Source organism: Gallus gallus, chromosome 1, assembly GCF_016699485.2.
Source record: "Gallus gallus isolate bGalGal1 chromosome 1, bGalGal1.mat.broiler.GRCg7b, whole genome shotgun sequence".
Classification (NCBI taxonomy): Eukaryota; Metazoa; Chordata; class Aves; order Galliformes; family Phasianidae; genus Gallus; species Gallus gallus.
The window spans coordinates 13332916-13346158 of record NC_052532.1 but is presented as its reverse complement, the minus strand read 5'-3'; the positions used below and the strand labels follow the sequence as shown (position 1 = coordinate 13346158).

The 13243-nt window shown below is 39.2% G+C and overlaps 1 protein-coding gene across 3 annotated transcripts in view; it reads left to right on the top strand.

The window, feature by feature from the left end:
- RELN (reelin) overlaps positions 1-13243 on the top strand; it is a 273059-nt gene that overhangs the window by 170982 nt on the left and 88834 nt on the right. For all 3 annotated transcript variants that reach the window (XM_004934740.5, NM_001305123.2, XM_040701261.2), the window contains exons 13-19: positions 1053-1165; positions 2894-3102; positions 6323-6451; positions 7536-7645; positions 10698-10764; positions 11692-11925; positions 12546-12707. In XM_004934740.5, the coding sequence (XP_004934797.3) occupies positions 1053-1165; positions 2894-3102; positions 6323-6451; positions 7536-7645; positions 10698-10764; positions 11692-11925; positions 12546-12707 (1024 nt within the window). The remainder of the gene's footprint in view (positions 1-1052; positions 1166-2893; positions 3103-6322; positions 6452-7535; positions 7646-10697; positions 10765-11691; positions 11926-12545; positions 12708-13243) is intronic.

The following is a 13243-nucleotide window of genomic DNA, read 5'->3' as shown; positions in this document are numbered from 1 at the left end:
ATATTTCTTACTTCAGTATATTAAGCATCAAAAATGCACATCTTATGTAGCTCTCTAGATTGCTTTGCCTATCCCATTCCAGGAGCTGGGCATCTTTAGTGAAAAGACGTAGAGAAGTACTTTATTTATGCAACCTTCCTACTTTATGGATAGTTCAAAGAAACTTCCTCATCCTGTTTTTTTCTGTTTTTTTTTTTTTTTTTCCCAATACCTGTGATACCCATAGTGTACAGGAAAATGACAGGCTTCCTGTTTCAGTTACAGATATTCTCTTTTAAAAATCCTTTCCAGAACACCAGACTAGTTTGGCGATGTCCATTTTGTAACTTCTGTGTCATACTCATTGCACAAACTTGCCAATATATCTGCTCTTCCAGAGAAGGTTATTAAGTGTTTTTAGATTCTACCGAAGATACCTGAAATCCTGCCTCATTCCAGTGAGATTACCATATCACACACATGCTTTAACATCACACATTCTGTGTGATACAATAGATTCAATTCATCCTATGGAGGATATGGTATAGACAATAGAAAAAGCAGCACAATGAGTAAGATTTGCAGCAGTCTCTCCCCTTTCCTTCTGAGAGCAAGTTCTCAGCTGCCAAGCGATCAGATGAGAATTATTTGAGGTCCTCATATATGGTGTGTGGCTGCATGGGGTGAGTACTAGGCAACAGTTTGCTGATCTCCTCCAAACAGGCAAGAACTCAGAAAGCAGAACATTTCTATGTAAACAGGATTTGAAACATACAGATAGAAGCATTGCTCTAGCCACAGCATTTTGTATTTAAATTGTTTTGATAAGCAGATAAAGAGAGTTGCTTGAGGTTTTCATAATTGTCAATTCCCTTGATCTCTGACATGGTGTATCAGATCAAGTAGTTCTTATACAGTATGTCCTTAGGGCTTGTGTTCTTTTGTTTCATATCTTAAGTTAAACAGCATCTGATAGTAGTTAATTTTGTAAGTTTGTCTTTGTAATATGATCCCACTTTTCAATAACAAGGACTTCAGTTAATTTTTTTCTCCCTTAAATGCGTGTTGTACAGGGGGAAATTGTGATTCCGGAGAATCCCATGAAAATGATGTCATCCTTTATGCGAAGATTGAAGGCAGGAGGGAACACATAGCTCTTGATACCCTGACCTACGCTGCTTACAAGGTAAATCACCTAAAACAAAGTATATGGATAGGATGGATAGATCAATCTCAGGGGTGTGTAGTGATAGGACAAGGAGTAATTGGCCTAAAACTTGAACATAGGAAGTTCTGTACAAACATACAGAAGAAATTCTTTACGATAGAGGTGATGGAGCACTGAAACAGGTTGTCCAGAGAGGTTGTGGAATCTCCTTCTAAGGAGAAAATCAAAACCCATCTGGATGCCTACCTGTGCGACCTATTCTAGGGAACCTGCATTAGCAGGGAGGTTGGACACAGTGATCTCTTGAGGTCCCTTCCAACCCCTGTGATTGTGTGATCTATTTTTAAGCCATATCATTGGTGTTGTATGTTGAATTTCACATGGGCAAATATGACCTGCCCCATCATATAATTCATACATAGCTCTTGCAGTGAAAAGATGCCTTTGCGACACAGCTCTACAGTTGTTGCTGAGCAGTGCTGCATGTTGGCTAGTACTAGGATAACAGACAAATGGGCAACAGACAAGAACACCCAGTCATCAGCTGAGAATTGTGCCGATTATGTCTCCTCACCAATAATTACTCTTCTCTCCATTCAAGGTCCTGCCAGCCACAGTGCAATACGCAGGAGCTTTGTCCTGAGTGGGTCAATCCTGGTGGGCTCAGTGGCTGGGAGGAGAGTTATTCAGGAATGCCTGCTTGCCTTTCCTGCACCTGGCACAGAAAATTACACATTTTATTACCTTTTCTTTCCATTTTAAATACCATAATGTGCCCTTTGGAGACAGAGCAAAAATTAGTGTACAGGTACACATGTAATGTGTAGACATGTGGATGTGTTACAGTTTCAAATGCAATATGTTTATATATTGTGGAGGAAATTTGGTGGTAAATATGCAGCTGATTTTAGCCACAGATCCATGTGCATTTTCACTGCAACTTAAGCATTTAGAGAAGTGATGTTTATAGTTACAGTGGGGTTTGACCTGAATTTGGTTGAGTCATTTGCATTGTTTCATTGTACATAGTTTCCCTCCTCTCCTGGTTCTGTGTGAAACATAGGGTAGGACTTTTTCAAAACTAAGGAAACTGTAATTGTAAAATACTAAAACATTGATTGGAGAATTCAGGGAGAGACAGGATCTGAAATTACGCTGAATTCATTGTGAAGCTTTTTTTAAAGCAAGCAGTTTTAAAGCTTACATCCTCCTTTGACATAATAAAGGTCTAATTGCATTCCTTTCGGACAAAGGCTGGGCTTCATAAAGCAATGCTTTCATGTATTTCAGCATTACATCCTCCCCACACACGTCTGTGAACTCACACGGTTACTCTCTTCTCACGTACTCAAACCTGCAGTTACACTGCATTTATTCTGTGAGCTGAGAGACTGCAGAACAGGTATCCTCTTCCAGATGAACAGTCATACAACAGACCCATTTGTTTCAGAACACAGAAGATACAGTCTTTCCTACTGTGCCTTTACAACCAAAATGATCCCACTAAGCTGATAAGCAGAACTGGTACCCAGAATGCCAATAGCTATGCTGATACTATAAAATATTTATTTGAGTTCTTCTGTAGAAAACAGGTGGCTAAAAAAAAAGTTAACAAACAAGCAGAGAAATGGTCATGTTTCATTCAGTGTATCTAAAGCCACTTCTCTATTTTAAATAGGACTTTTCCATGTAAGCTTTTTTTCATATCACTTCTTTTATTTAAGCCTGATTTAATTTCTTTTAAAGGTTCCATCTTTGGTTTCTGTTGTCATTAGTCCGGACCTGCAGACTCCTGCAACCAAGTTTTGCCTGAAACAGAAGAGTCACCAAGGCCACAACAGGAATGTCTGGGCTGTGGATTATTTCCATGTCCTTCCAGTGCTCCCTTCCACAGTGACTCACATGATCCAGTTTTCCATCAATTTGGGTTGTGGAACGTATCAGCCTGGTAACAGGTACAACAGGCGAGATTTCTCTTTCAATTATTAGCATTCTGGTACATTATTTTTTTTACAGAATCTATATGAGTATTTGTGGGGGTTTGTGTTTTTATTTTTTTTCTCAGAAAGAATGAAGCCAACTAATGACAAGTATAAGCTGCTCAAAAGTGAATGTTTCTCCTGATTTCCACAGGCCCAGGCTGATATATCTCCCATGCAATAAAGAGTCTATTAAATAGCCTTCCAGGTCAAATTATACTTTTTGTAGTCCATTATTCTGAAATATGCCTATGATTTCAAACTGACATTTACTCCAGTTTCTAATGGTTATTGGATTCATTTCTTAATGAAGGTCGAATGTGTCAAAGACAGCAACCTACTGACCCCCAAAATATTATTCATGCCACAAGCATAAGTAATTCTTGTAGCAGTGGTGATAAATAGCACTTGTCTTTGAACGCCACCAGTGTGAGAACCTCACTGCTCACAGACTGACCACAAAATTCTTTTGTTGGCTGCACTTCCTTGAGACATTCAGTGAAGTTAAGGGGAAGTGAAAGAATGAAGTCATTTGCTTCTTTCTGTTTTATAAAATCATAGAAATGTTTGTGGAAAGTGACTTTCTCAGGTCATTTAGTGAAACTTTGCGAGATTACTGCCAGTATAGGTCAGGTCAGACAAGGCATTGCCTATCCATGACTTGAAAACTTCCATGCACAGACATACCTAACCTCTCTGGATGACCTGCATGAACAAAAAAGCTTTCCCTTATATCCAGTACTTTGGAACCATATCTTTATGGATATAATTCTCATTATTTTGCCTGCCACTATCAATGAGTCGTGCTCTGACCCCTGGGTGAGTGCCCTCTGCATCATCCCAGACTGCCCTTTCTCATCAGGCAGGGGTTGGCTCCCCAGCCCATCCTGGCTCAGTGTTTGGGGCCACAGATATCTTATTCAGCCTGAAGAAGAGAAGGCTCTGGGGAGACCTCATTCTGGCCTTCCAGTACTTGAAGGGAGCTTAAAAACAGGAGAGGGACTGACTTTTTACATGGACTGAAAGTGACAGAACAAGGTGGAGTAGTTTTAAACTAAAAGAGATGAAATTTAGATTAGATATTAGGAAGAAATTCTTCATTCGGAGGTCAGGGAGTCACTGGCACAGCTGTGCAGGGAAGCTGTGGATGCCCCATTCGTGGAGATTGGATGGGGCCCTGAGCAGGCAGAGCTGGTGGGAGGCATGGTGATCGGCACTGAATGATCTTTAAGGTCCCTTGCAACCCACACCATTCTGGGATTCTATAATTCTATGTTGGGATCTCAGTTAATAGAATTTCCTTCACAGTCACCATCTAAACCCTATATACATATGAGACTCTTTATCCTGATATTTTCTGAGGTTTAAGTTGCTGCATAGATTTTTCAGAGTAAGAGCCAAGAATTTAAAGTAGTTGTCTACATCTGCTTCCACATCTGTCCCCCATGGCATCTTTTTCCATCTGGAAAGAGCTGCATTATTTATTTGCAGTCCTAGCAGCCACGCAGGGCAACAGAATTCAAGAGCCAGCAAAACTGAAGGCATCACACTTATTTGTGATAGGAAGGGAAGGCAGGAACATTTTTCTACATAGGATGTGAAAGCTTTGCCTGCAAACACTCCTAGCTTTAAGCATACTGTATACAAAGTCTCCATCTTAAGTATTATGTTATCAAATGGGGATTAGACTATATTAAGAAAGATTAGTATTCTTTGTTCACATAAACTATCTCTGAAGCAGAAGTTTCTTCATAACAAAGGAATCACTAGGTCCCCGTAACCACTATTGGTATTTCCCAAATACAGAAGCATTTCCTATCTTCTGGTCTACAGCATTATTCATAATGCCTTCATTACTGCAAATGTGAGACTTGTTCTGCAGATATTCAGCAAATATAACCCTCCAAGGTATCAGTATGGTTAAATCTTAAATGAATTAGTCAAAAACTCTGTAAAACATTTCAATACACACAATATCACAGTGATGGTGTACTTTAATGAAGTAATATTATCAGCAAATTATAATGAAAAGGAAAAGTTATAATTTAGTATTGAATTTATGAATTATGACTTTTATAATGTTCCATTGATATTACTTAAAATAAAACAGAATATTACAAGCTAATTATGTGGTTGAAATTGCAAGAGTATTTTAGTAGAATACTAAGTCCTTAATAAACCCAGCACTTTTTACATTACTTTTTCAAGGGCTTCAGAATGTAAGATATTTAAAGATTTGCTAATACTCCAGATTCTAAACACTATTACGCTAAATATGAAAGGAAAAGGGGAGGGAAGATTTTAGTAATAGCTTTCTAAAATGTGATTTTCTGAACTTCTGAAAGTGTGGATTTTATAGCCTTTTTTCATAGACTCAGTGGATGCTGTTATGGATTTTCTGCTTCTCTAGTGTCATTATCTGCACACAGATGTTTGGGTTTACTGCTAGTTGAGGAAAGCAGAGAAGAGCAGGTTTTCCTGGAAAATCTGGAGTTTTTTCATACAATTACAACCCTATGGCTCACAAAACTCACCACTGAATGCTCCAGGCTCTGTGATGTGGAGGAAGCCTCCAAAGAACATTGAGAATGGGCAGCAAGAAGGCTCCTGCATCTCCTGGGCCTCTGCCTGCCATGGGGCTTTTGAAGGATGCCTTCCCCAGGTTCCTTCCACCCTTGCAGTTCTGTGCCCAACCTGGCCATTCTCACTGTTCCATATTTCTTTTCTGATCTCCGTTTAGCCATGATGAGAGGAGTCCAATGGAGTTAATGTTTGTCATCAATGAAGGGGAGGAGACAACCAGAGCATGAGTAACTACTGTTTTAACACCATTAATAGCTGGCAATTATCAGAGTCCTGTGCTCAAATATTTCTGTCCAAGTTTTTTCATTATTTTTGAAACCACACTCAGTATGATTCTAGATGAGATACATAACAGCAACATCAGGTTGCTTTAACACAGCATAACACTGTCTAGATGGTGTCCGATCAAGGACTAAGGACTATGAGAGTCCTGAGCATCTGTTTTTTAAACATTGCCATTTGTTTCGTGTTTGTATTTTCAGGATTTTTCATACTGAAGATCCACTCAATATTATTTCAGATCGAGGGGTCTGTAGTGGTGTTTCTGCTTACCGGTCTCTGCCAGGTATGCTCACAAGGCCTTTCTTCTTTCTTTCCTTCACTGTGTTACCAGCGTCAGCTTGGAATTTTCAACCAACCATGGCCGCTCCTGGTCCCTGCTCCACACCGAGTGTTTGCCTGAGATATGTGCTGGGCCCCACCTTCCCCACAGCACCGTCTACGCCTCTGAAAACTACAGCGGGTGAGAGTGTTCTCTGCAATCCTAACTGAGATGCAGGATTAGAGAAGGAAGTGAATTATGGGTGACAGGAGAAAGAAGCGGAGCACACAACCCTGTATCATCTTTCATTTTTGACCAGCTGAGCACAGCAAGGGAGGAGTGTTCTGGTCTTCCTGGCTGCCCAGTAATGAAATTTGAAAAATATGAGACTGCTTCTGTTGAATAATATTTTTTTTTCCTGATGCTATGGATAAATTACAAAAAGAAAAGGGGAAGGGGGGGAGGGAGACTGCATGCTTGCAATTAAAAGAAAAGTTATACTCTGTCAAAGCTGCAGAAGTTTTCTTTTTAGTCAGAGGAGCCATCAGTCAAAGCCATATTTACATCCTCAGACACCTTTTCTCACCCAGAATACTGATGCTGGGTTACACTGCAGTGCATCCCATGTGCTTCAGCAGACGAAGTATCTTCAGTACTGGTCTGACTGTGAAATGAAACTGTGCCACCTTGTCATTCCATGGCTTCCCAACTTCCATAAACACTTCAGAGCCATGAATATGACCATGAGAAGAAAATGTAGCTGAAGCACAGCATGATGTAGTGACCTCATTTCTGTGTCATCTTCATAGCAACTATTAGACCTGGTGTGTGCAGCAGGTCCAGACCCTGTGAATGGCATGAGAAACAAGGCCCAGCTGGACAGTGGGCCACTTCCCATTCCTAGGGGTTTCTACCCAACAGATTTCAGCTGCACTGAAAGGTTGAATTCAGTATGCAATTTAGGTGATATTCACTGGGATACAGAAATTGCTATAGCGATATAGGTGAAGATCCTTACTGACTTCAGATATTCATAAAGGGGGAAACAAAACTGCTGGGCTTAACAATCTGGTAATTAACACTCATATATTGTGTGAAAATATCACAGGCCATGCTCTGTTGTATTTTCATTTATACTTTCTAAAGCCACAGTAACTTACTTGATTCACTGAGCAGAATTTAGAATTAAAAATTCTCAGCAAGCTTTTGCAGTGCAAGCAAACACAGTCAATCACTTAATAACTAGCAGTGTAAAACATTAGAATTTGTGTTATATGTATTTCAGGTGGAACCGAATAACTACTCCTGTTCCCAATGCAGCATTAACAAGTGACACCAGGATTCGCTGGAGGCAAACAGGACCCATCCATGGAAATATGTGGGCGATCGATAACAGTCAGTATTCTTATCCACAGTAATGCTACAACAGAAGAACACATTTTTATATGCTGCTCCAAGTAAATATTTTCCAGAATCAGAGATCACATGATTCTCAGTTTGTTAAATTTGTTTTCTTCTCATGTTCGCTCAGTAACAAGTGCATTTAAAGCCAGAGGGAGATTCTGTCATTTGAAAAGACAATAGACTAGTAGATTATTCTTTTTATTATTATTATTTTAATTGAATGCTTTCCAGGAAAAGATATAGGTGGCAAGCACTTAATATTTAGTCCAAATTACATAAATAGGTACTACACTGTACTATTAAGGACACATACTGTGCTAGCCTAAGCAGCATTTACAGCATCTGAGACATATTTTTTCCTTCTGGATACAGAAGACCTTCATAAAGCAGTGCTGCTACCAAAGTACTGACAAAACTTACATTGCTTACAGTGCCTTAAGGGGAAGGACCATCTGTTACAGGGATTATGTCTTCTTTAGGAAATGATTTTTCCCCTATCTCTTTTTTAAATGGATGTAAAGAACTGAGAGGAGCTTACAGTTATTCATATAATTATAAAACTTACTGTAGAGGATAGTATAGGAAAAATTTAAAGCACAGATAAATACGTAGGAACACATGATAAAATTCATAAATGGTATTAAAAACAGAAATAAGTATGAAGGAAAGGACTAAGTGTGAGCAGGTGCAAAGTTTTTTGCTTGCTCCTTAGCCTCAAATGTTTTGGGACCATGTAAACAACATTCAGAATTTGTTTTGTTAGATACATGAAGTATTACATAGTTAAAAATGTAATAAAGATTTACAGTGATGCACAGTAGGCTTGTGAAATTTTGTAGTGGTTCCTAATTAGGTTTGATACGGAGCCTGGGAATAGTAAATATCATTACATTTTGCAAAATTCTTAAAATAGATTCATGCCTACTTTTGGTAAGAAAACGCTTGAAGCTGCCTCAGGAGTGCAATGCCACAAATGAAAGTTTTTCACAAAAAGTAATGACTGTTTCTCTCTTAATCACCTTGATGGCATGTGGCACTATCTTGATGTTTTGGTTGAAGTATTAATGCTTTAAACAAGATGATTTGCATCAAGATGAAAATAAAAAAGAACGGGAAAATATTGATATTTATATATAAGAAAGTGAACATCTGCAGAGATGAGTTGCTACCTAACAAAATGTAGAATATTACTGCTGGAGAAATTTACAGAAGTTTACTGAAACAAAAGCAAGATAAAATCCAAGGATTTAAATCCTTTACAACAGAACACAACAAGACTTTGAATATTAATGTACAATTCATATATCTGCACTACCTCTGCTTATAAAACCAAATAGTGAGAGCTCTGGCAAAGGATGCTGCGTGCTCAACTGTGCACCATCACAGAGGCACTTTTACTAACCATCTGCCTACAATGTGCTTGCTCCAGATTTTGGTTGAGATGTAGAGCTACTTCTAAGGGAACAAAGTGTTAATGATGAACGCCTTCCTGAGGTTTTGCATGCCTCTTTTGGTAGATACTAGTGGAACTGAAGCTTTAGAATGCATTGTAGAAAAAGACTTCATAAATATTGGCAAGCCACTGAAATTCTTGAAGAGAGAGTAAAAATGTCAAGGATTCTGCACTCTGACTTTTAGCTTCACAACTGTTTCTTCTGTGAATTAAGTTTTAAATGCAATCTGGAAGCTGGCCATCTCTTAGAAACTCTGGAAAACTGCCAGTTTTCATAAAGCTTTTTTTATAGTAAAAGACATAATTACATCTTTAACCCTTCTACTTTCACCACCCCCTCAAAGAGACCTCAAAGGAGACAAATAAATCAAACAGCAGAATTTTTGCACACTGAAAAGTGAGAAAATCTAGAAATTGAATGAAGTCCGATAGGGAGTTCATTACAAGGAGTGACTAATGGAGATTTACAGTGTCTGCCAGGGTGTACTGATGCATTGCTGTCACAGAATCATAGAATGGCTTGGGTTGGAAGGGACCTCAAGAATCATCAAGCTCCAACCCCTCTGCCACAGGCAGGGCCACCAACCTCCATATCTAATACTAGACCAGGCTGCCCAGGGCCCCATCCAACCTGGCCCTGAACGTCCAGGGTCGGGGCATCCACAACCTCTCTGGGCAGCGGAATAAGTATTGTTTGTTAAAGATTATTTCAAATTGCTTGTTATTTGGGTGATGTTCCAGAAGTCACAGTGCAAGTAGGTAACTCCAATGCTCATTATTCCGCAGGAAGGGTAACACTGAGTCTAAGGCTGCTTGTTGAAAGAATATTGCCCCCCAAGTTCTTGTTTTAGGCTATACTCAGATTAATGCATTTCTTTGTAATGAGATGCAGATTATACTGAGATTTGCTAATCTTTCCATCCCTCACATGATTCACAAGATATCAGTACTGTTGATTAGGAGTCACTGGGGGAAAATGAAATAAAAAAACAAATCTGAGATGTTTTTGAGTACATATTATTTGGAATTTTATTGCATTTGAAAGAATCAGTGAAAGTGCATGATATTTCCTTGTTACTTAGGACACATCATGGCAGATTCTAATTCCAATAAATGCAATGAGGTTAAATGACTTAGTTTCACTGAAAGAAGGAGTAGCTCGCCTTAAAAAATTGATGAGTGTACTGGAATATACTGGAATATACTAATACATATACTGGACTATATCTCTAAAATAAAATGAAGATAAAGGGAGGCAAGAAAATAGTCAATACATAGCAACTCATCATATGTTTCGACAATCCTAGAAAAATCAGGTACTTGATTTAGATCACTAGGACCTCAAGCCATAGGCAGACTTCACCCATTAAATAGTAAATTAGCCCTGAATGCCCTACATAGAGAGCAAAAGTCCATTACTTGTTTCTACAGAAAGGTACAGTGAAATGCATTTTGTTCTTTTGTAGACCTCTTTCAGTTAGTGGGATTCAGATAAATGCAATACCTATATGACAATACTTTCTTGTATTAATTATATTCAATTTATCACATAACATAATCCTTCATTTGACTAATTTCTTTTCTCTGCAGTTTATATTGGCCCATCTTGCCTCAAATTCTGCTCAGGCCGAGGACAGTGTACTAGAAACGGCTGCAAGTAAGAGTTATAATTCAATACTTGTGTTCAATTTTTGTCACATAGTTCACTTGAAGATCTGAAAGTTGAAGTGATTTCCATCCAAGCTCTTACTTTTTGAGATGACCAAGTATAAAATAACATACCTCACAGAATGCATAAAAGTCACTTGAGTGCTACAGATCAATCTTTCTAAACAGCAGCATATTTAATATTTTTTTTATAATTTTCTTCTGGGAAAGAGTCTAAGTTCCACTTCACCTTAAACTGTGTGACAGAGCCCATTGAAATGTCAGTGATGCATGTTTTATACTGTTTCTTAGAGGTGATTTGGGGCTGTATCATTTCTATATTAAATTTCAGAGAAGAATCTATGTAATATTGTATAGCCCAACAGACCTCAAGGACAGAAGGTCAGCACTCCATTTTTTTTTCTGGAAGTATGGCTTTTTTTAGAGTGTTCCAGATGAAAAGGAAAAGCAAGAAATGTTTCCCAAATTATAGTGTCACTATTTTTAGGTGTTGCAGGGAGTGTGACCCACAGGGCCTTCTGTTATGTTGCACAGCTGCTGGTAATCACATCTGACGCGCTACAGATAAAATCATTTGACATATGAAAAATTGTAAATTATGCCTGGAGTATTCTTGGTCTAAAAATGAATAGAAACATTTGTATATTGCATGTTAAATGTAAATTTTGAGTGGTTGGTGTTCAAAACTTTGATTTTTTTAAATGGAAAAATCAGTACTAGCTAGAAGCAAGGTGTTGGCTCACTAAATAAGGTCTAGAGAGGTTCTTGGTCCTCAGATTTGAGAGGGACTTTGTAGGTATGGTATCATCTGTTCTTGAGAGATTTCAGGCTTGTACTGGGCCGCTAACCACCTCTAAGAAAAGATGGGTCCAAGAAGAAGGCATTAACTACACCACTGGATCTCCTTCACCCCCAGATGTGACCCTGGCTTTTCAGGGCCTGCATGCGAGACGGCGTCGCAGACCTTCCCAATGTTCATCTCAGAGAGCTTCGCCAGCTCCCGCCTCTCTTCCTATCACAACTTCTACTCCATCCGTGGAGCCGAGGTCAGCTTTGGCTGTGGGGTTCTGGCCAGTGGCAAGGCCCTGGTGTTCAACAAGGACGGGAGACGGCAGCTCATCACTGCCTTCCTTGACAGCTCCCAGTCCAGGTGAGAGCAAAAGGGCAGCAGTGTGAGGTATGGAAACAGGGGAATTGTACTGTGACAGGAATTCCTCCCCTTTCAGAAATAGCCTTGTGTATTATTAAAGTGATCATTTAGCAGGAAGAAAAGTTTTTTTAAAAAACTTGTAGTGCCATAGTTTAATTCTGAGTTCATTGCTGTACAGCCTATTTCCATTCCCTGCTTTGTAAACAACAGAGCCCAAAATAGACTGGAGGGAAGTTATTGTACAGTGAGGCTGGAAAATATTAAATGTTAATATCAAACTTGAGTGTCAAAGCCAAGTGCTAATTAATTATTTATAAGGATGTGTTTATTTGACAGCTTGTGGCAGCTGATTAGATCCATTCACTATCTCTCCCTCTTCTTCAGTGCCTAATAAATAATTAAATGCTGTACTGATTGGCATTTTTAAAATGTATGTGCCACATTGCATTACTTGATAGTAAAAACAAAATCCACTCACAAAGGCGCATAAATGATATTTATCAAAATTTGTCTAAATTGAGAAGATCATAAATGAGCTAGTTAGGAACACAACCAAAAAAAAAAAAAACCAAACCACCATGTAAACGTTATCCTCAAATATATGTGTAATTCTGCTGCAGGTTCCTGCAGTTCACATTACGCCTGGGAAGCAAGTCTGTGCTGAGCACCTGCAAAGCTCCTGACCAGCCTGGGGAAGGAGTGCTGCTGCACTACTCCTATGACAATGGCATTACATGGAAGCTGCTGGAACACTACTCGTATCTGAACTACCATGAGCCAAGGTATATGCAAGAATGTGCTGAAGGGTGTTATCTGCATGCAGTTAATGCTGGTCAACGTAGTCGATGCAGTGCTGAGTGAAGACATTTGCCCCAACGTAGGTGCATGTTGCAGGAGTGGAGTGATGATCTTTTATTGCACACTGGAAGTTACTGTTCTCCCTAGATATGTGCTACTCTTCTGAGCACTACTAATTTTTGTCTGCTTCTATAAAAATCGAATGCAAGTATTTGGCAGCAGCCAAGTCTCAGGTGACATGGCAGAACAAGCAGTGGGGGACAAGGGGAAAGAAATTTACTTGTGGGAAATAGGGATGTGTCTCATCCCATGGAAGCATCCACTTGTAAAGAAAAATTAGCATAAATTATTTGTAGCTTTGAAGCCATAGATACCTTCACTACAACATCCTCTGGGATTAGGAGTTTGCAGGCAGCATAAAACAGCTGAGAAGAAATCCAGCCATGAGGGTCTCTCTGGGTCAGCAGGGAAGTAGCTCCTGCTCTGTTTAGGAAAGAGATTACATGACTGAGCCTGTGCT